Consider the following 23,916-nt stretch of genomic DNA (forward strand, 5'->3'; position numbering starts at 1 on the left):
ACGTCCAACAGGAGGACATCAAGGTCTAGCTGTAAGTGCCAAGCCAGCTCCCAGACGGGAAGGGCCCTTTTCTCTTTCTCATAAGATTGTCATAAATGGGAGAGTGGACCAGCCCCGAGGAACAACGGCCAGGACAGAGGCCCGGGGGCAGGAGGGGATGCTGAGAGCCATTAGCAGGGCTCCCGGCGGCGCCACGACGCGTACGCGGACTGGAGAGGGCGACTGGGGTCGCACCCTCGGGCGTGCAAGGCCACCTCTCCCATAGGAACTTGGGCTCTCGGCTGCCTTGATTTGTACAAACACAGGAAACGAAAGCAAACAGCTTTGATCAAGACAACCTACTCGGCCACGAGCTCATGAATATTCAGCAGGATGCTTCCGGCTTGCGACTCCGCCCCAGCCCCGCCCTGCGAGAAGACTGCGCTTGCCCCGCTCGCGCGCGGCTCTGTCGTCATAAGTACGCGCCGCCACCGCCGCCGCTCGCCGTGGGGAACTGGAAAGCTGTCATGGCGAGTTCGGCTGCTTCCTCGGTGCGACCGCCGAGGCCCAAGAAAGAGCCACAAGCGCTCGTCATCCCCAAGAATGCGGCAGAAGAGCAGAAGCTCAAGCTGGAGCGGCTCATGAAGAACCCGGTGAGACGAAGCACTGGTTCGACTCCTCCTCCGAGTCCCCTTCCGTTACGGTGCTGCTGGGGACCCACGGGCCCACCTCTCCCACCTCCAGACTTAGGAACTGAGTACCCGAACCCCAGGGCCAGCCCTTAGGAAGGAGTAGGCGACCTCGCAGACCTTGAGCTTCTTCTGTCCTTGTGTTGGAGCCCAGCCCGGATGAGGGTGCTTTTAGACACTTAGAGTTTAACTTTCTGCGAACAGAAGCGTTGACTGGAAGGATAGCATTCATGGGTTAGCACAAGGGTTTAATAACTTCTAAACAGCACTGATTGTTAGAAAGGCTTTGGCTGAGCCACCCGGAGCAAATCACTCCCTCAGTCATAAAAATAATTGGGTGAGGTCTCTTACACCTTTGGCTAGAAAGGGTTAACTCCGCACGTAGTAGAGTTAGGGTTAGAAGTTTCCAGCCATAAATGGTGAGTTGCGTTTCTGAGTTTTGTTTTGGAAAGTTAAGTGTAGCCCTGGCAAGGCCACGGGCTGTGGTAGACCCCAAGATGTATGGGATGAAATAAATCTAAGGCAGCGAAGAAAATCGGCTTTAGGTCCAAGGAGCAAAGCAGCCTTTCTTCACCAATCCAGTTAAAATGCTTTGGTTTTAAGAGATGTGATTGTCAGCAGGTTTGTGCTTAAAAACGCTATTGTGTTTAAATGTTGCAGGACAAAGCAGTTCCGATTCCAGAAAAAATGAGTGAATGGGCACCCCGGCCTCCCCCAGAATTTGTTCGAGATGTAATGGGTAATGTCGTGTGTGTGTGTGTGTGTGTGTGTGTGTGTAAATATAGTTTTTAAAGCATAGATCTAAAAATCCTGCAGTTAGCATTTGTTAATTAAATCTAAAATAGGAAAAAAAAAGTTCACCGTTTCAGTAACTTTGTACTTACAGCAAAGGGGTATTGTTGCTTACAGTTTGGCATTAGAGAATTTTCTTCTGCATTTAAAAAAAAAAGTTTATTTATTTATTTTGAGAAACAGCGCAAGCGGTATGAGGCACAGAGGGAGAGAGAGAAATTCCTAAGCAGGCTCAGTGCTCAAACCTAGGAACTGTGAGATCAAGACTGAGCTGAAATCAGGGTCAGGTGCTCAAGCCACCCAGGAATCCCTTCTGCATTGTTTAAATAACATATTTTTTTAAAATCTAACTGGAAATAGCTTTATTATTTTGGGTGGTTGTAAATTAACATACTGATTATAAAAAGGACTAAGTAACAGAGGTCTGAAAAATTTTGAACCCCCATAATTCCATCATTCCCCTTGTAGCATGCTGCTACAGCCTTCTAAACTCCCCTAGTCAAAATCACTCGTGTAAGAAAAAATGATTTTTAAAAATGTGGCCATTCTACACATACTATTTAGTAGCCTACCTTTTTCCTTTAATATACATGGACATCTTTTCAGCTCAGTAGAAATTTAGCGTGTCAAGTGTGAAGTCATCTGGCAGGGGAGGGAAAGGTCTTAAGCGATCTTCTAGGTTTCTGGTCACTTAACTGCAGACTGTTTCTCCTCTTACTACTGTGTTAGGGTGGAATTTTTAGTGACTTCCCCTTCAACATTCGTGCAACAATTCTTTAATGATGCCGACACTATGCAAGTCACTGCTAGATTCTGGAGTTCAGTGGGGCATGGTCCTTTCCATTACTTCCAGTTTGTTTTTTTGGTCCTTTTTGATCAAGGGTCACCCGTGTCAGTAACTGGATTTCATTAAGAACTCTGGACTCTCCTGGCTATAGGTTCCAGCGCTGGGGCTGGCAGTGGAGAGTTCCATGTGTACAGGCATCTGCGCCGGAGAGAGTACCAGCGACAGGACTACATGGATGCCATGGCTGAGAAGGTCAGTGAGTGACAAGGCTGGCTGAGCCCTTGGGTTTGGGCAATGTACACTTGGGACTTTTAGGAAAAAGCTGCTGCTGCTGTTTTTGGCTTTTTTTTTTTTTTTTTTTTTTTTTTTTTTAAGAAAGAGAGAGTCCCAAGCAGTCTCTTGCAACACAGAGCCTGATGTGGGACTCGATCTCAGGAACCATGAGATCATGACCTAAGCTGAAATTAAGAGTTGGGTGCTTAACTGAGCCACCCAGGCTCCCCAGGAAGAGGCATTTAAAGAAGAGAAGATACACCTGGTGTGAAGGTTGCCTTCTTAAGTCAGCATGGGAAACAGACGTCAAGTAAATCCAGGTTAGTCCTAGGTCAGATTCAGCACATCAAGATGCTCCCACTGGGAGATGTATGAGAGAAGGGAGACTTCCAGTTGGGCAGAAAGGACAGCAGAGACCTCTCTCCCTTCCAGGCCATTTGCCGTGAAATGGAATAGAAAGCAAGATGTCCCGCATCACTTGAGTTATTATTTCTAATTCTGTTGTTCTCTTTTTGGCTGAATGCCTATAATTCCATTCAGCTATGTATTTAGTGTGGATAGTGTGTGTGCGTGTGTCTACTTTGAGTTGTCTAGCGTAGAGACTGGCATTTCTTCATGACAGGTGTCAAATAAGAATTGGGAATGGCATTAGAAATTAAGGGGCACCTGGGTGGCTCAGGTGGTTAAGGATCCGACTTTGGCTCAGGTCATGATCTCATGGTTCGTGGGTTCCAGCCCCATGTCAGGCTCTGTGCTGACAACTCAGAGCCTGGAGCCTGCTTCAGATTCTGGGTCTCCCTCTTTCTGTGCCCCTCCCCCACTCATGCTTTGTGTCTGTCTCTTTCTCAAAAATAAAATCAGAAATCGTATCATAAGGGGTGCCTGGGTGGCCCAGTCGGTTGAGTGTCTGACCTCAGCTCAAGTCGTGATCTCACAATTCGTGAGTTCGAGCCCCACATCCGGCTCTGTGCTGACATCTCAGAGCCTGAAGCCTGCTTCGGATTCTGTGTCTCCCTCTCTCTGTCCCTCCCCCACTCATGCTCTGTCTCTGTCTCAAAAATAAATAAACATTAAAAAAGATTTTTTTAAAGAACTATTAAGGTTTTTGTTACCTGACTGGAAGGGCCAGAAACCTCTTTTTTATTGCTCTTAAAAAATGCTCTTTGGACATTTCGCTTATTTTATTTATTTTTCAGAGAGAGTTTTGGAGTTATTTTATCCACACCAAAAATTGTGTTGGATTTTTTTTTTTTTTTACTAGAATTGAGTTGAATCTGTCACTTAAATTGAATGAGAATGGATGTTATAGTGTTTAGTTATCCTCTCTAGAAACTTTTATCTTTTTTTGTTTAAAAATGTCTGTGTCTCTCAATGATGACTTATGGAGATTTGATACTTATCTCACTGTATTTGTTCGTAGATTTTAAGTTTTGGCGGGGCTTGTTTTTAGGTAGGCTCCATGCCCAACGTGGGGCTCAAACTCAAGACCCTGAGATCAAGAGTCGCGTGCTCTACTGACTGAGCCAGCCAGGTGCCCCAAAGATTTTAAATTTTTAAATTTTTTTTTTTAAGTTTATTTATTTTGAGAGAGAGAGTGCAAGTTGGGGAGGGAGGGAGAGAGAGAGAGAGAGAGAGAGAGAGAGAGAGAGAGTGAGAGAATGAATCCCAAGCAGGCTCCACACCGTCAGTGCAGAGCTTGGTGCAGGGCTCGAACCCATGAACTGTGAGGTCATGGCCTGAGCCGAAGGCGGACACTTAACCAACTGAGCCACCCAGGCGCCCCCAAGATTTTAAGGGATTTTTTTATTGCAGTGGTTCTAGGTGCTCCTTTATATTTTATTCTTGACTATTAGTAAAAATCAGAAAAAATCCTGATGTTTTAGGGCTCTTCTATTTTCCAACCTGGCTATTAATAAAAACCAAATATTATTTGGCAAATTCTTTGTGATTTCCCACATTTGATTTCTCCTTTTTAAATTTTTTTTATTTTTTATTAAAAAAAAATTTTTTTTTTAATGTTTTTATGTATTTTTGAGAGAGAGAGAGAGAGACAGAGCACGAGTGGGGTAGGGGCAGAGAGAGAGAGACACACACACACACACACACACACACAATCCGAAGCAGGCTCCAGGCTCTGAGCTGTCAGCACAGAGCCCGACACAGGGCTTGAACTCGTGAACCGCGAGATCATGGCCCGAGCCGAAGTCAGACGCCCAACCGACTGAGCCACCCAGGCGCCCCTGATTTCTCCTTTTAACATGCATGAGAGATTGCCTCTCATTCTTAATCTTACAACATGCAATGTAAGACCTTTTCCTCACTCTGACTATGGTGCCCATTTTTTCATGGAATACGTTTGTGTGTTTTAGAGATTCACATGCTTTAAAATGATATGTATTTGTATTGTGAAGTCACCACCTTGAGATGAAGACCTAAGCTGAGATAGAGTCAGACACTTAACTGACTGAGCCACCCAGGTATCCCTTATTTGCTTTTTATAAAGGAGGAAACCACTTTGGGCAACAGCGTGTGATTTTCCAATAATTTGCTTAAAAAAAAATTAACTCACTGTAGAACTTCTTCCTATATAAAGGAAATAAAATGCTTTAAAAATTTAAAATAATCATTCACAAGGGGTACCTGGGTGGCTCAGTTGGTTAAGCGTCCAACTTCGATGCAGGTCATGATCTCACAGTTTGTGAGTTCTAGCCCTGCATCAGGCTCTGCGCTGACAGCTCAGAGTCAGGAGCCTGTTTCAGACTCTGTGTCTCCCTCTGTCTCTGCCTGTCCCTAGCTCATGCTCTGTCTCTCAAAAACAAACAAACATTAAAATAATCATTCACGGGGCACCTGGCTGGCTCAGTTGGTTGAGCACCGACTTCGGCTCAGGTCACGATCTCGCGGTCCGTGAGTTCGAGCCCCGCATCCGGCCCCTGTGCTGACAGCTCAGAGCCCGGAGCCTGTTTCAGATTCTGTGTCTCCCTCTCTCTGACTCTCCCCCATTCATGCTCTGTCTCTCTCTGTCTCAAAAATAAATAAAAGTTAAAAAAAAAAAAAAATCATTCACAAAAATAGAATACTACTTAGCAATAAAAAGGAATAAACTGATATATGCAACAGTGTGGATGATTCTTAAAACATATGCTGAGTGAAAGAAGCCTTGCATAAAAGAGACCACACTGTAAAATTCCATTTATATGAAGTTTTACAAGAGGAAAAACTAATGTATGTAAAAAAAAAAAAAAAAAAATCAGGGGCTCCTGGGTGACTTAGTTGGTTAAGCGTCCGACTCTTGATTTCCACTCAGGTCGTGGTCTCAACGGTTTGTGGGTTCAAGCCCCGCACCTGACTCTATGCTAACAGCAGAGGCTGCTTGGGATTCTCTCGAGCTCTCTCTTGAGCTCTCTCGCTCTGTCAAAATAAACATTTTTTAAAAATCAGAATAGTTGTTTTTGAGAGTTGGATAAGAAAAGGTACGAGGGAACTTTCTGGTGTGATTACATTGTACACTCTAGATTTGATCATTTTGTTGTATGTATTACCTTAAGTGGAAGAAAACAGAAAAACCGTTAACAAATATTAAACTCTAGTTGATGATATGCATGCTGAAATCTTTAGAGGTGAAAAGTCCTGGTGTCTGCAACTTACTTTGAAATGTGTTAAAAAGAAATAGGATGGATTGATGGAAGGATAGAGGGATAGATAGGTGGACAGGCATGTGCTAAAGCAAGTAGCAAAATGTCTGTAGGATTTAGTGGTGGGTATACGGACTGTATGATTCCTTCAACTTTTCTATGTTGGAAATTTTCCAACATAAAATGCCAGGGAAATTATTAAAGGGATAGATATGATACAGAAGAAACTATGGAGATTTAAAATTTACTGGAATGGCCAAAAATTGACTTTGAAAAATACCTTTATGACTTTGGAACAGAAGGGAATCATTGCCGTGGTGGTTTTCACCTGCTGTTTGCTTGTCCTGCGTCTCTCTTGGCCCCCAGCTGTTGGTGGTTCTTCTCCAGCTACTGCCGTCGTCTGGATATGGCATTCTCGATTCTAGGGGGCAGTTTCTGGTGGCTGGTCACACCTCTACCTGGTCACTGAAGTGGGTTTTCCACTACCAAGAATAAATAGAACTCTATGTAGAAACTATCTGAAGCTACTTTAGCTTCATTTTGAAACTACTTTACATACTGAAACTACTTTAGAGGAAAGGAAAGAGAGCAGGCTGTTGGCTCAACTGCCGTCAGCTAGTCTGGGTTTTATACATCGATTAAAGACCCAGGGAAAATACAGAAAAATGTTTCACAGACCTTGAGTCCACACAGACACGCAGGTTCTTATTTCACACGGCGAAAGACAGGCTCTGAGGTTAGAAGAAACAAAGAGGCGAGGGTGTCCCCACCTTTCACGGTGACTAACAGGGCGTCGCCACTGGAAGGGCTCGTGGCGCCGCTCGTGGTGAGCTCAAGTCCTGCCAGGCCCGGCGGGGCTCCGGTGGGTCACTTGTTGGCTGCAGCTGCTCCGGCAGCAGAGTGAGTTTACGGTCCAGCTGTGAACAGACCACATGCTTTTCCTTTTAAGTCGTTTGCTTCCTGGTGCTCTAATCGGAACTGGGTTCCTTGAAAGGAGACCCTTCTCTCTTTTTTTTCTTATTTACTTATTTATTATTTTTTACTTTCTATTTTAGAGTGTGAGTGGGGGAGAGGGCCCAGTGTGGGGAGAGGGAGAGAATCTTAAGCAGGCTTCGTGCTCAGCGCGGAGCCCAACTCGGGGCTCCATCCCACAACCCTGGGCCGAAATCAGGAGTCAGACGCTCGACTGACTAAGCCACCCAGGTACCCTGTTTTATTTATTTTATTTTTTTTAGTGATCTCTGTACCCAGCGGGGGGCTAGAACTCGCCACTCCGAGATCCAGAGTTGCACGTTCTTCGGAGTGAGCCAGCCAGGCGTCCTGACTCCTCTTACTTCATGATCTCTGCTCTCAGAGAGTTTCTGCGTCACTCTAAGCAGAGCCACACAGCCCTGGCAGTGCAGGCCAACAGAGGGGTTGAAGCCACCTTGTCCTCTGCTGGCCCCTTGTTTACTCTGTTGACCTTTAAGGCTTTGACTAGAAGAACGAGATGGCATTTTGTTATTTTTTTAAATTTAATTTAATTTTTTGAGAGGGAGAGAGAGTGCAAGTGGGGAAGGGGCAGAGAGAGAGACACACAGACTCCGAAGCAGGCCTCCAGGCTCGGAGCTGTCAGCACAGAACCCGATGCGGGGCTCAAACTCACGAACTGTGAGATCATGACCTGCACCGGAGTTGGACACTTAACTGACTGAGCCACCTACGCGCCTCAGAGACGGCATTTTAGATCATTGTATCTTTGTGGTTTACAAGTGCTTTCTAGTAGGTTATCGTATGTTATCCTTTCTAAAGGCTCTGGGAGAGAGGAATTGGTCTTTTCCCCATTTTATAGGTGAGAAAACGAAGGCTCAGAGACAGGGAGCTGCTATGAAGGGAATTATTAGCCAACAAGGGCAAGGGTTGGCTTTGTATGGATGTGTGTATACTCACGTATTCCTGTGTGACACATGTATGTGCTTAGTCGCAGTGATGGCACTGGGTGTTGTCTTGCTGTGGAATCAGTCACCTGATGACTGTCATCATTAAGACTTGAAAACCCCATGGTTCCCCCTCTCTGGCTGTTCCATCTGATGAGCCCAGGTCACCGTAAGGAAAAAACGTGCCCCTGTGTGTCTCCTCTACTCTAAGTTCTCTGCTCCTCTTCTGACACTTCTGGTCACCAAGTATGTGGGGATTTCTCTCACACCAAGCAATGCTGTGACGCTAGCTGAGCATCCTACAGTTTAACTCAATCCTGATGCCATCCACCAGGCAAGAACGTCCAATGCCACATGTCCAACGGGCTCAGTCCCATGAGACTGCCTCCCCGCCCCCAACCACCTCAAAGGCCAGTCCCAGGCCCAGGTGTTGTCCCCTGTCCTTCTGACCGACTGGCTGTGGATTAGAGGTCTCCCACCACTCCCTCCTCAGGTTCAATTAAGTTGCTCAGAGGGACTCACAGAACTCAGGAGAAGCCAGGTGGAAGAAGGGGTCACAGAGCTTCTGTCCCCTCCCAGCCCCTCCACATGTTCACCAACTCGGAAACCATCTGAACCCCATCTTTTTGGGGGTTTGGAGGCATTACTACTAAGGCACAATTGATCACATCATTGGCATTTGGCAGTTAGTTCAGCCTGCAGCTCCTCTCCCTCCCTGGAGCACAGGAGGTGGGGCTGAAAGTTACCCTGGTGACCAGCCCTGCTCCTTAAGGGCTTTCCAGAACTCACTCGTTAACTTAAACTCCTGTGTTTGAAAAGGGACTTGTTATTAAAAAAAAGACACCATTTCACCTTTCTCTTGGGAGCTATTTCAGAAACTGGGAACATAATTAAGTATTATAATAAAAGGTGCCCCTGTGGCTCTTGAATAGGAAATTTATAGGAGCTTTTGGAGCCACGTTCCAGAAGTAATGGATGAAGACCAAATACAGTTGACTCTTAGCAGGTGATTAGGGGCACCAACCCCTCCACCATGCAGTAAAAAAATCTGTATATAACTTTTGACTTTCCTAAAACTCTAATAGCCTTAACTATTGACCCAAAGCCTGATAATATAGTCAGTTAACATATATTTGGTTACGTGTATCATATACTGTATTCTTATAATAAAGTAAGCTAGAGAAAAGAATGTTAAAATCCCGAGGAAGAGAAAATACAGTACTGGACTGTATTTATCGAAAAAATCCGCATGTAGGTGGACCCGCACAGTTCAAACCTGTGTTGTTCAAAGGTCAGCTGTGTACGTTTCTTACTGTAAATCACAATGTCACACTAGCCAAGGCCCTGGCTACGTAGCCGGTAATTCTTCCTCTGCCTTCAGGGAATACACAGTGTGCACCTTCTCGTGCGCTCATGTTTTGTGTATGACTGCCACCCTGCGGAACGAAGTAACTTTCACCATCGGAGAGCCAGATACTGGGGGCACCCTCTTAATGGTTACAGTGGCCCCAGAGACCCGCATGTGCCTATGGCACCCCCAGTGCTGCGACTTCCAGAGTTCCCATACCCAGCCCAGAGTGTGTCTAAATGACGTGTTTTTTCACAGCAAAGATTGGATGCAGAGTTTCAGAAGAGACTGGAAAGAAATAAAATCGCTGCAGAAGAGCAGACAGCAAAGCGCCGAAAAAAGCGGTAAGGGCTTTGTGGCTTCTCCTAACCGATGACACTTAAAGGCAGAAACGTGAAAGCTGGGGAATGAGTCATCCTTGCGGGCAGAAGTTCACCTTATGACCTGTCAAGGTCTTAGGTGTTACCCAGTGGAGGAATGGCCTTCCTTCCAATAACTGAGAAGAGATTAGGTCACTTAACTACCACTGCATCCCCCTTCCCCCGTACATATTCTCCATAGCTCAGGTCAGCACTTTGGTGCTCACGTGGATTTCTGGGTCTCCTTCCTTTCTGTATTTTTTTTTTTTTTCAACGTTTTTAATTTATTTTTGGGACAGAGAGAGACAGAGCATGAACGGGGGAGGGGCAGAGAGAGAGGGAGACACAGAATCGGAAACAGGCTCCAGGCTCCGAGCCATCAGCCCAGAGCCTGACGCGGGGCTCGAACTCACAGACCGCGAGATCGTGACCTGGCTGAAGTCGGACGCTTAACCGACTGCGCCACCCAGGCGCCCCCCTTTCTGTATTTTAACACCAAGTTTAACAATATGCTGCGAGTAAGGTTCCCTTAGCTTGTTCCTTAAATTAGGGTGTGTGACCTCCCTCAGTGACATCGTGTGAGCGTGTAGACTGCATGTGTGTGTGTGTTTTAATAAATACTCCCTCGACCTTTAAAGAGCTGAGCAGGATTCTGAAAACAGTCCTTAATTCTTATTTATTCATTTACTTATTTAAGTGTATTTATTTATTTTGAGACAGAGAGCACGAGCAGGGTAGGGGCAGAAAGAGAAGGGGTGAGGGAATCCCAAGCAGGCTCCACACTGTCAGTACAGAGCCCAACGTGGGGCTCGAACTCACTAACCATGAGATCATGACCTGTGCCAAAATCAAGAGTCAGACGCTTGACCAGCTGAGCCACGCAGGGGCTCCTGAACGGTCCTTAATTCTTAGTCTGTTTCTGGCAATCTGTTCGTGTATTGGGGTAGTTCTTTTTCATTTGCTTTCCAATAGGCATAGTAAAGGTAGTTAAAGAGCACATCTGTATGCTACAACTTGATTACATCTTTTTTTCTGTTTTGTATTTTTTCTTTTATCATGTTCCAGTTTCTGCATGTAGAATTAAATAAGAAACAAAACCTGTAAAGCTGTAACATTTCACATGGAAATGCTGCCCAGCCTTCACCAGCTTCGGAAATCTGACCTTTGCTGATGGCTGCAACGAAATGTCACCTAAAAAAATAAATAAAAATAAATAAATCAAAACAGTCCCTAAACATCTTGGAATGAAAAATCTGTCCAATATTTCTGAGATTGTTTTAATCACCTCAAGACTCTGAAAGGTTGTTTCATTTTGATTCAAGAAGAAAACAGCTTGATAATGTTGATGGTGTTGGAGTAGCAGAATCATGAGAAAGTATTTCTTCCATTTCATTATTGTAGTGTTTGTGTAATTGTAAGGTCTTTAAACATTCCATAAGTAGCTGTTTATTTTCTAAAATACATAGTAAGGTAGCGGGGGAATTAATAGATTTATTTTATATTTGTAGCCAGAAGTTAAAAGAGAAGAAATTATTGGCAAAGAAGATGAAACTTGAACAGAAGAAACAGAAAGAAGGTGAGTGGCACCTGCTTTTCTTGGTTGGGACCTTTCTCACCTATCAGGAGTGAAATTTAGAGTTTGGAGCTGGTTGGCTGGCCACTGAAGACACGAGGACTTCCTTCCATGAGTTAGGACGCATTTAATTGCAAGTGTCAGGATGTTAAACTGGTGTCAGCAAAAAGAAAGATGCTGACTGGCATTAAGTCAGGACAGACCTCCCTTCAGGGATGGCTAGTAAATGAGCTCCGTGATGTTACTGGCCTTCTTTGTCTCCCTCTGTCCCCTGGCTCCTTGTCCTCAGGCAGGTGCATGTCCTCCCTGTGGTTGTGGGGTACCTGGGGCTGCACCATGCCTCATTCTCGTCCAGTAGGAAAGACTGAGGGGATGTCCCTCGCAAAAGTGCTTTTTGTGTTTTTTTGGCCCTGATGAAGTCGCTTGGCAAGTCAGTTAAGAATGCTTTGGGCTATAAAAAAAAAAAAAAAAAAAAAAAACCAGAAAACTAGCAGTAGTTAAACAAAGAAGAGTTCATTTCTCTCACTTAATAAGAAATCTGGTGGTAGATGGCAGCCTCTTGTGGTTCAGCAGCTCAGGAGTGGCAGGCCCAGTATCCCCTGCACTTCTCTTGGCCTTTACTTTGTGGGTGTGAGATGGCTGCTGTGGCTCCTGGCATCATACCTGTGTCCAAAGGGGAGAGAAGTGCAGGGGATGCTGGTATTTTAACAGAAGTGCAGAAGATCCCCCAGAAGTGCCCAACAGATGGCATTTTATATTTCACTGGTCACCTTGCCATCCCTTGCTGCTATTAGGCTAGACGAATAGAAAACCGAACTGTTGTGACCGTGTTTAACCTGTCATGATTTATCCCTGGGAGCCGGCTACATTGCCACCCCGGACTGGGATGAGATTTTGTTAACGAGGAGGAATAGGGGTGAGTCACGTGTCAGTGTCCCACAGTGCTACCAGTCCTGTCCACCTCTGAGCACTCCACCTGGCCAGAGGTGCCAGCCGCTCCCCTGAGAGCCCCTGAGCTGAGAACCCGGGAAAGAGGGGCCTCAGATGGAAAGGACCAAAGATGCTAAGAGACCAAAAAACGACAAGTGCATATACATTACTGAATTGGTGGTTGTTCCCTGATTGACTAGGCATGGTTCCTGGTTAGACGGTTGTGAGTTTTGGTCTTAAGATAAAGTCAGACTTTCACTGACACACTAAATATGATCGGTCCCTTCCAGGATCAGTTTCCTTATGGTTTGCAAATATACTGCGTGACACCCTCTGTATGGTATAGTCTTAGACTCTTCCTCCCCATTTCTTAGAATCATTTCTTTTATAACACTGAAATATGATTGCTAGGATCTCATCCCTGAAAGAAACCACCTCATTACTTTCCCAGCCCTCTTCCTCCCCCCACACAGGAACATCCAGTACTTGATCCAAGGGCTGGAGGACTGGGCACAGGAGCCAATCTCATGGTTTTTGGTTTTTGGTTTTATTTATTTTAGAGGGAGCAAGCGCATGTGTGAGTAGGGGAGAGAAAGGAGAGAGAATCCCAAACAGGCGTCACACTCAGTGTAAAGCCTGATGCAGGGCTCGATCCCATGACCCTGGGATCATGACCTGAGCCAAAATCAAGAGTCGGACACTGAACCAACTGAGCCACCTAGGCACCCCGAGCCAGTCTCATGTTATATCGAAGGAGGTATTGTAACTTGGACCCATGACATCAGGATATAGAAAGGTCCTTGGCTCTAGGTGATTTATGTTTTCTTTGTGTTGTCATTGCTATTATTTAGTGTTTAGTGAATTTCCTGAGCTAGTTTTGTAAAGCCTGCATTCTTTATTGAGTCTGCTTTGTTAGCTTAGTGGTCAGCTGAAGAGTAGAGATTTCTTTGAACTTCCAAGTCTCACAGCCTTTGCCGAGGGGCTCTATGTATCTGTAGGAACATGCCTTCAACGTTTTGGCAGGCGGTTCACAATTTGCTTTAGCCTTCGTGCCCTCCTTGCACAGAGCTTCAAGGTCAGCCAGAGGTGAGATTAGGACCATCACTTGTCTTTCTTAGGTACACAGCTCTGCACGTGGCTGTCTAAAGTCCCAACTTTTCCTCAGGTTTTGATGGATTTCTTGATTGCTCCAACTGTTAATACTTTAGGCAGCTGCAATGTTCAACAGTTGCCACTGGTTGTTTTTGACGACCACCCTTGAGAAAGGGCTGTTTGCACTAAGGTTGAATGAAGATAAGCCTTGGGAGTGGAAGTTTTCTGGGGAGCAGCTAGACAGCTCACATAGGGACAGTGCTCTGAGTATGGAACTTCTGAGGACCGTCCAACAGTTTACTTCCTCCAGTGGCTGCCAGGCGGTTGGTTTCCACAACCGCTGTGGTGATGAGGGGCTACCTTGGATATGGTGAGAGAGAGACGTTAGAATGCCACAGAACTTGCTGTACTTACCAAGGTTCAGCCATTTTTCTTGAACAATCCAAGGAACGTTTCCAGAGTTCTGAAAAAGTTGGTTTTGACAATTGTTGATGTTCTTAATTATTTTTATGGAGGAGCAGATTTTTAGAGATCCTTACTCTGCCATTCTGAAAGTGCTTCCATCCCTTTAGACTTTTCCCTGCCTATATTTGAAATGTTTCTTGGGGGCACCTGGGTGGCTCGGTCAGTTGGGTGTTTGACTTCAGCTCAGGTCATGATCTCACAGTTTGTGGGTTCGTGCCCTGTGTCAGGCTCTGTGCTGGCAGCTCAGAGCCTGGAGACTGCTTCAGATTCTACGTCTCCCTTTCTCTCTCCGCCTGTCCCCTGTTTGTGCGCATGCCTCTGTCTCTCTCAAAAATAAACATTTAAAAATAAAATGCACTGGGGCGCCTGGGTGGCTCAGTCGGTTAAGCGTCCGACTTCAGCTCAGGTCACGATCTCACAGTCCGTGAGTTTGAGCCCCGCGTCGGGCTCTGGGCTGATGGCTCAGAGCCTGGAGCCTGCTTCCGATTCTGTGTCTCCCTCTCTCTCTGCCCCTCCCCCGTTCATGCTCTGTCTCTCTCTGTCTCAAAAATAATAAACGTTAAAAAAAAAATTTTTTTTTAAATAAAAATAAAATGCACTAATAAACTTAAAAAATTTTTCTTCTGAATAAATATGTTTCATGTAGATATCAGATGTTTGAGTCATGGGTTTTTTTTTCCCCCCATTCTTAGAGTCTCTACCTTTTTATATTGGTATGTTTGGATTTTAGCGCTACCATTTTATTTGGGGGTTTTTCTGTTGTTCCTTCTGTATTTCTCTGTTTCTTTTTCTCTGTCTTTTGTATTTGAACATTTTTTTTTATCTCACTTTAATGTATTGTGTTTTTAACTATATCCCTCTTTCTAGCTTTTTAGTTGTTCCTCTGCAGCTTGCTATATATGTACTCCTTTCACAGTCTACTTAGAATCAGTATTTAAGTGGAATGTAGAAACTTGTCACCATATAGGTCTCTTGACCTTTTATGTTGTGGTTGTCTTAAGTATTACATCTACATACATTGAAAACCCTAGTGGATAATGTTATTTTTGTTTTCATTCATCCGGTACATTTTGAAGATCAGGAGGAGAATTGTCTAGAACAGTAATAGTAACCAGATAGTTAGATTTCTGTTGTTCCTCCTTTGTCCGTGATGTTCCAAGCTTACCTCTGGCATCATTTCCTTTCTGTCTGAAGAACTTCCTTCAGTCATTTGGTTAGAAGAGGTCTGCTGGCTATGAATTTTCTTTGCTTTTCTTCATATGAGGCTGTCTTTATATCACCTTTGTTCCTGAAGGACATTCTCACTAGATATAAAATTTGGGGAGCACCTTGGTGGCTCATTCGGTTAAGTGTCTGACTCTTGATTTTGGCTTAGGTTATGATCTCACTGTGAGTTCGAGCCCCACATTGGGTCACGATCTCACTGTTTGAGCTCCGCACTGTCATTGCAGAGCCTGCTCTCTCTCTCTGCCCCTCCCCTGCCTGCACTCGCTTACTCACTCTCAGTCTCTCCCCCTGCCCCTCTTTCAAATAGATGAACTTAAAAAAAAATTGGGGGTTGGCAGTTTTTTCTTCCAGCACTTTAGAAATACCATGCCACTTTCTCTGGCCTGCATGGTTTCTGATGAAAATTTTATAACTATTGAGATTGTTCTATCATTATTTTTATCTGGCTGCTTTTAATATTTCTGTCTTTCGATGTCAACAGTTTGATTATGATGGGTCTGCATATGGATTTCTTTGGTTTAATCCTGTTTGGATTTCACTGAGCTACTCCAATCTGTAGGCCTGTTTGTCTTTTGTCAAATTTGGAAAAATTTTGGAAGCAAAAAGAATATAAAAACAGGGAGGGGGACAAAACCTGAGAGACTCTTGAATATGGAGAACAAACAGAGGGTTACTGGAGGGGTTGTGGGAGGGGGGATGGACTAAATGGGGAAGGGGCATTAAGGAATCTACCTTTGAAATCATTGTTGCACTATATGCTGACAAACTTGGATGTAAATTAAATTAAAAAAAATTTTTTTTTGGAAAAATTTTTATTCAATCGTTTTTGTTTCTGGTCTTCCTATTGGATAATTCCTACTGATCTGACTTCAAACTATCTCTTTCCTATGCCATCTATTCTGCTGTTGATCCTTTCCAATGGATTTTTTTTATCTCAGTTACTGTGTTTTTTCAGAAAAGTCCTGAAATTTCCAGTAGGTTCTTCTTTATATGCCTTCTATTTGCTGCAGTTTTCTCTCTTTCCGTTCATTTCGAGAGTGAGTGTTCACTCTTCCCAGAAAGATTTCCAAGCAACTGCTTTAAAGTATTTGGTTACTCCAGCATCTAAGTCATCTTAGCATTGGCATTTGTTGATTGTCTTTCCCCGTGCAAGTCGAGATTTTCCTGATTTTTCATATGTCAAGTAACTATCTACTGTATCCTGGGCATTTTGAATATTCTATCATGAGGCTTTGGTCTTGTTGATACTTATTTTAGCAGGCAGGCAGCCTGGTTCTCGCCAGCCTTCTGTAGGTTGTGGTTGTGGCTCCAGTGTCGGTTGGGTTCTCGGAGCATTTGGTATGATGACTAGGGCCACATCCATATGTGTGCTTGTCAGCGTGAGCCCAGGGATTCGGGAGGTTCTAATCTTTTTCTCCGTGACTGCTCCTGTACTCTCCAGATCCCTAGGACTCTCCTTTTCAGAACTCCAGGCAGAAAGCCGGGGCTTTAGTTACCACTCTGGTACGTCCTTCCTCCAGTTGCCCCTGCATCCAGGGCGGAGGGGGAAAGTGGCAGGCTTGCCCAGCTCTCTTAGGACCCACAGCTCCTCTGATGGGAGAGAAAGGCTCCCCTCTTTTGAAGTGTTTGTGCCAGCAGGCCCCCGTTGCCGCCGCAGTTGGTGTTGCCGCTGTGACTCTGGCAGAGCGGCCTGGGAGCTAGGGTGTGAGAGAATGGAGAACAAAGAAGCACAGAATTTCCCTTACTCTGAGCATCGGGAACGCCCTTTCTTACTCCTCAGACTACAAGCGGAGGGTTTCTTGTGTTCTGTCTGCGCCCAGGCTTCACTTCTGCATGTTGAACATCTGAGTCTGGACTGAGGGATACTGGAGTGGGGAAAAACCCTAGGAATTCAAAACCGTTCCAGTGGCACTTTGTAGGCTGGTCTTCTTCTGCAGTCTGCTTGCTTCTCAAGAGTCCATCATTCTGTCCAGGTCCTGTCACTATATTCAGTGGAGAGGAGGAGTCCGTGTGCTTGCTTTATCTTACCTGGAACCTTCTATTTGTTTTTTGTTTTGTTTTGTTTTTAATTCAAACATGGGACTTTAGCTCTTTTGCATTTTAACTTGGTGCTCTCGGCTCTGTTGATTCAGGTTCCAAAATCCTTTTGAATTCATATCCTGAAATCAGCATGTTGCCTACCATGTCTTTCTGATGTTGTCATAGGCAGATTTGATAAACATAATTCCCTTGTCACCGATAAAAATGTTGAACCAGACTGAGCCTGGGTGGGGGCCAGAGCCCTTTAACATCCACAGGAGAGTTCCTCCTTGTAGGCTGGCAGGAACTGGTTTGTTAAAACTCTTAGTGTGGAGTTAATTCTCCCACTAAGAAATCAACCAGACTCCCTGTTCTTTCCTCTTACCAACAGACATGGCATAAGAAACTAAGTGGTAATATGAGATCATGGAGTGAGTATAGTAGAGGTAAGTTCTAAAGTTAGCTCACCCTGACCTCAAATATCTGGGTTCTCTTATTTGAAATTTCTTTTTTAGCTTATAACTGATAAGCTCTTTCTCGATCTAAAATTCTGTAGTTGGATAACTTTGCCAAATGCCTTGCTGTAATTACTATATTTGGGGGCGTGGGGTGGTCCCTCACCAGTGAGTCTAAAAACTCTTTCAGAACAAGAAACAGGTGTTAGTTTGCACTTAATGAACGAACCTGTATTGGGTCTTTGGAATGGCATATAAACTTTTTAGTAATCGGTTCTGTAATTGAAGGAGACCAGTGGCACCATCACAGAGCTGGGGCCTCTTGAATCCTCCTTTTCTAACCTCTTCTAGACATTTGGTGCACCTGACCGTACAGTTTTCTGTCGCCTTTCTTTAATTTGCCCGAGGCTATGAAGTGTATTTGAGATCGTACAGCAGGCTTTAGTGTTTTGGGGGAGATTTCATCTGGAGCCTCCAGCTTCTTTACAGCAGCCTTGTGCCCTCTCCCTGGGTCTCCGCCTGTCTTAAAGTTCAGTTCTATCAAAAAAACATGTTGGGGCGCCTGGGTGGCCCAGTTGGTTGAGCGTCCGACTTCAGCTCAGGTCGCGATCTCACGGTTCGTGAGTTCGAGCCCCGCATCAGGCTCTGGGCTGATGGCTCAGAGCCTGGAGCCTGCTTCCGATTCTGTGTCTCCCTCTCTCTCTGCCCCTCCCCCATTCATGCTCTGTCTCTCTCTGTCTCAAAAATAAATAAACATTAAAAAAAAAAAATTTAAAAAAAAAAAACAAAACAAAACAGATGTTTGTCATAATGCCACATCCCGGAGTCACACCACAGTAGCACGGTGTTTTCTCAAGCCGAGGGTGTGATCTTCACTCGCTAAGTCATGCAGTTAGTTTTGAGGCTGCAGCTGTCATTTTTCCAGACATCAATAGAACAGACTAGAAATTGTCAGAGTGCATCACACTCTGGTTAAGTATTTGTGAAATTTTCTTTCAGATTCTGTGTCAGCTATGGGCTGCAGACCAACAAATTTGAAAATCATTGTTCAGATTCATGGGCCCTGCTCTTATGCTTAATTGTGAAGTTAGCACCTGTACGTACTAAACAGTGATCAGTAATAATACATGGTTGTGTGTGCTTGGTACCAGTGAGCAGGATAGAGTGCTGGTCATAAAGACGGTGTGTGTGCCTTTTACTGTGCCTTCTCAGTTTCCTTCTTTATTTTTCATATTGTGAAAGACAAAATAGATCTTGTTGTCTGATTGAAATGAATAGAAACTTAATGTGGTGATACCGAGTTGTGCCACAAGGTGGCTTCTGTGCACTGCTGGGTTCTTGATGGGCTTGGACTGAAATCGTTCCAGCTTTTTAGGCCCTTCTAAAAAGCAGCAAGGGACAGCTGGCCACGAGTTCCATTCTGTTGTTCACGAGGAAATCTCCCCGTTCGTTGTCCTTGCCGGTCCAGTAACTCAGTGAAGACACCCTGTAGTGCAGTCTGAACAACACCACGGGATGGCATTAAGCCAATCTGGATTTTTGAAACCTTGAACTCCTGAAACGATGTGTTCTAACACCAATGTTACTTGTCCTGACATAGGCCTCCCTATCAAAGAAACCCAGGGTGGCCTCAGGTGATTTGTTGTTAGGTATGTCAAGAGCAGTTTCTCATCCTCTGTGCTATCCTGCTATCGACATTTTGGGCTGAAGAATTCTTTGCTGGGAGGGGCTATATCCTGTTCACTGTGGGATGTTTAACTCTACCTGCTAGAGGCCAGTAGGACCCACTGTTACCTAGGTTACTGACAATCAAAAAGGTCTCCAGACTGGGGCGCCTGGGTGGCTGAGTCGGTTAAGCATCCAACTCTTGATTTTGGCTCAGTTCATGGTCTCACGGTTTGTGAGTTCAGGCCCCACATCAGGCTCTGCACTGCCAGTGTGGAGCCTGCTTGGGATTCTCTGTCTCCCTGTCTCTGTCTGCCTCTCCCCCACACGCTGTCTCTTGAAAATAAGTAAAACTTAAAAAAAAAAAAAAAAAAAAAGGTCTCCAGACATTGCCAGTGGGGAAGGGGGGACAAAATTGCCCCGGTCAACACTCACGTCAACTGGTGTGTTCAGAAGGAACTCAATATATGTTTTGGATTGAACTGTTTGTTTCAGTGCCAAAATTCTTATACGTGCTATGTTGAGAAACTATTCGTATTGTTTGTGTCTTTTGAGAATAAAGATAATATATGGTCATTTTAGAAATTTTTGGAATATGCAGACAGTTCATGATCTCAAGGTTTGTGAGCTCGAGCCCTGCCACTTGCGCTCACTCACTCGCTCTCTCTTTCTCAAAATTAATCAGTTGATTACAAAAAAGAAATCTGGGGGCCTGGGTCGCTTCGTCATTGAAGCGTGTGACTCTCAGTTTTGGCTCAGGTCATGATCTCACAATTTTGTGAGTTCCCCCACATCGGGCTCTGTGCTGACAGTGCAGAGCCTGCTTGGGATTCTCTCTTTCTTTCTTTCTTTCTTTCTTTCTTTCTTTCTTTCTTTCTTTCTTTCTTTCTTTCTTTCTTTCTTTCTTTCTTTCTCTGCCCCTCCCCTGCTCACACTGTCTCTGGATTTCAAAATAAATAACTTTAAAAAAATAAAAATTTTTGGAATATGCAGAAAAGAATAAAGTCAAAACTTTAATCCTAGGGCTCCTGGGTGGCTCAGTTGGTTGAGTCTCCGACTTTGTCTCAGGTCATGATCTTGGGGTTTGAGTTTGAGCCCCACATCGGGCTCTGTGCTGACAGCTCAGAGCCTGGAGCCTGCTTGGGATTCTGTGTCTCCCTCTCTCTCTCTGCCCCTCCCCCACTCACGCTCTGTCTGTCTCTCAAAAAATCAATAAACATTAAGAAAACACACACACAAAAAAAACTTTAATCCTTACTGAAAATAGTGACTTTAACACTGTAATGACATGTTTTTTAATCCCAGTTTTTAAGTGTATATTATATAAATGCATTTATATAAATGCTATATTTATAGTTATTCTAATTTTATCACATAACATTGTCTCATAAATATTTTCCCACATCCTTACAATTCAGTAGTACAAGGAAGGATTTTTTTTTTTTTCCTAGTCTGTTCTTTCATTTGTTCTTTTAAAAAGTTAATACTAGTTTTGGGGCACTGGCTGGCTCAGTCAGAAGAGCCTGTGGCTCTTGACCTCGGGGTCATGAGTTCAAGCCCCATGTTGGGTACAGAGATCACAAAGACCAATAAACTTTAAAAAGTTGGGGCACCTGGGTGGCTCAGTCGGTTGAGCATCTGACTTCGGCTCAGGTCATGATCTCATGGTTTGTGGGTTTGAGCCCCGTGTCAGGCTCTGTGCTGACAGCTTGGAAACTGGAGCCTGCTTGGGATTCTGTGTCTCCCTCTCTCTCTGCCCCTCCCCCACTTGTGCGCGCTCTCTCTCTTTCTCTCTCTTTCTCTCTCTTTCTCTCTCTTTCTCTCTCTCTCAAAAATAAATAAAATGTAAAAAAAAAAATTAAAAAACTAAAATTAAAAAAAATTTTAAGTAAAAAATAAAAATAGAAAGTATCCGTTTCAGTTACACTCAGTGGCATTTACTTAGTATTCCTAAAATATGTGAATAAAGTCAGATTCCTGGATTTTACAATGTTATGTAAACAATAGTATAGCACTAATGGAAACAGCTCAAATGTTATCCTAGTAAAGCCTCTTTCTGTTCTTTTGCTTTAGTCTCTTGCCACATGCACGTGTCATTTGTATGTAGTTACAGTGTATGAACAGTTTTCTGTTTTGCTTATTTTATTTAATATTGTGAGAATTTCCAGTCCTTCCTAATTTTTTCAGTGACTGATGACATCCAGCAGTTGGCATGCTATGATACATCTAACCTTTTTCCCTTTTGTTAGACATTAGCTTGATTTGGTTTGTGTCTTCTTTAGAAGACACGTTAGCGACTATTATATACCTGTCTCCCTTCCCCCTTTATAAGGTTTATTTCCTTAAGATACATTTCTAGCAGTGGGAATTACTAGATCATAGGATATAAAAAGATTCCGTGCCTCTTGAAATACGCTACTTTCCAAAGGAGTAGTTCCAGTTGTTACTGTCATCTACAGGATGCAGTGGGGCACACTTCTGCCATATCCTTGCCAGCGCTGGCTTTTAAAAAATTGTTCCTCCAGGGGCACCTGGGTGGCTCAGTCAGCTAAGTGTCTGCCTGTTGCTTTTGGCTCAGGGCACGATCTCATGGTTTGTGAGTTCGAGCTTCGCATTGGGGCTCTGTGCTGACAGTGCAGAGCCTGCCTGGGATTCTGTCTCTCCTTCTCTCCCTGTCTCTCCCCTGCTTGCTCTGTCTCTCTCAAAATAAATAAATAAACTAAAAAAAAGTTTTATGTTCCTCCACATGGATAAGAATGTGACTTCAAACAAAATTCATCTGAGTAAATTTGAGGATCAAATTGGCTTAATTTTAAGCAATTCATGAAACTGACACCATCCCATTTAGCAAGTGGAGAGATGCCCCCAGGAGGTGTACAAAATGGAAGGTTTTTATTGGAAGGAGGGTCAGGCAAGAAGATACAAGCGAAAGAAAAGAAAGGATTGTTTCAAGCTGGGAAATCTTTGTGGGGAGGGCAAAAGGGAATGGCAGGGTTTTTATCATTCAGATGACCTCTCCCGTGTAGATCTGGAAATTTCAGGTCCACTGTTTAAAAGTCACATTCCTGGCATAGGTTGAAACTGTCATTAAGTCTTGTTTGCTGTCGTGGGGGGGGGGCGGCAAATGACTCAATTTTGGGCTTCTTTTTTCTTTTTTAACATTATGTAATACCAGGGGCACCTGGCTGGCTTCGTCGGTAGAGCATGTGACTCTTGATCTCAGAGTCATGAGTTCAAGCCCTGGGGGTAGAGTTTACTTAAAAAAAATTACAATAGCTAACGTTTATTGAAAATTTATTATGTACCCCCAGCTGTACGAGCTTTGTGAATATTAACATGATCCTCCCGACGACCCTGAGAGACAGGCACTGTGTTATCCCCAGTTTACAGTTGAGGGACCTTAGGCACCAAACAGTGCTGGCACCCACAGAGCCGAAGGGAGGGAGGGGACAGGGCAGGATTTGACCCCAGGTGATGCGGCTCCACGTTCTGTGTTTACCCATGAGGTGACCCTGCTTGAGATCTAGTCAGCAGCTCCCACGTTCCCAGCTCTTCCTTTCCAGCCTCTCCACCAGTTGGGTCTGGCCACTCCCTTCCAGTGGTTCTCTGCCCTCGCCAGGTGTACGCCTCTGTTCTTCACCTCACTTCATGCGCTCTGGACTCTGCGCTCTTTCCTTTTTCCCGCCCCCTGAACCCCCCTCTGCCTGAAGGGCTTGTAGTCATCCCCCACCTTCCTCTTGCCATGTTTTCTCTCTTTGTAAAGCCTTACCTAACCTCCCTCCTCAACCTAACCAAACTGTCCCCTCCACCTTGCTCCCAGAGGGTGCTGCACATGCTTACTCGGTTTATAGAATCTGCTAAATCCTGTAATGTAGTTGTCTATTGAAGGAGCCAGGATCAGTCTGTCCCAAGATGGGCCATGTTGGCAGGAACATTATTTTGAGTTTGTTAACCTTAAAAATAAAAATTGCTAGTAATCTGGGGCACCTGGGTGGCTCAGGTGGTTGAGCGTCTGACTTCAGCTCAGGCCATGATCTCACAGTCCATGAGTTTGCGCCCTGCGTTGGGCTCTCGGCTGACAGCTCAGAACCTGGAGCCTGCTTCAGATTCTGTGTCTCCCTCTCTCTCTGCCCCTCCCCTGCCCATGCTCTGTCTCTCTCTGTCTCAAAAATAAATAAAAACATTTTAAAAAAATTGCTAGTTATGTTAGCAGCCAAAAGGGGGTTATTTGGAAATAGAAAAGAACCGCAGTCGGGGCAGGCAAGCTGCAAAAAACCATAGGCAAGTCTGGGGAACAAAGGCGAGGTAATGCTTTTTTAAAGAGGACAGGAGTAAGTTGGGAAGGCCGTTACAAACCGGAAGTCCAGTGGAATAAACTGAGAATTCAAAGTATGGTGGCTTCTCAGTGGCTGGGCTTTTGGGGGGATACACAGTAAAGCATTTCTTCCTCTGCCTGGGATAGAAGAGTAGTAACCACGTGCAAAGTCAAGCCCATCTCTCCCTGTTGGGTCTGCAGCTGACCTCAAATGGTAGGGTGTGAGACCTCCCCCTGCCAAAACCCCTCAACTCCATTTTGGTGAGGTTTCCTGTTACTAGTTTTCATAAGTTAAAAGCAACCAAAACCTAGCAGATTCAGGAAAAGCTCTTTACCTCCCCCCTCAACCACCTGCTCTGTCAGGAAGAGAGCTATTAATAGAGATTCCTCATTACCT

General features: G+C 44.6%; 1 protein-coding gene across 1 annotated transcript in view; it reads left to right on the forward strand.

The window, feature by feature from the left end:
* Positions 1-341: 341 nt before the first annotated feature.
* The window catches only part of PRKRIP1 (PRKR interacting protein 1), a 32,377-nt gene continuing 8,802 nt past the window's right edge, over positions 342-23,916 (forward strand). The window contains exons 1-5 of the mRNA XM_058710934.1: positions 342-632; positions 1,329-1,407; positions 2,399-2,499; positions 9,678-9,763; positions 11,287-11,354. Of these exons, the coding sequence (XP_058566917.1) occupies positions 357-632; positions 1,329-1,407; positions 2,399-2,499; positions 9,678-9,763; positions 11,287-11,354 (610 nt within the window). The 5' untranslated portion in view covers positions 342-356. The remainder of the gene's footprint in view (positions 633-1,328; positions 1,408-2,398; positions 2,500-9,677; positions 9,764-11,286; positions 11,355-23,916) is intronic.

Source organism: Neofelis nebulosa, chromosome 18 (assembly GCF_028018385.1).
Source record: "Neofelis nebulosa isolate mNeoNeb1 chromosome 18, mNeoNeb1.pri, whole genome shotgun sequence".
Classification (NCBI taxonomy): domain Eukaryota; kingdom Metazoa; phylum Chordata; class Mammalia; order Carnivora; family Felidae; genus Neofelis; species Neofelis nebulosa.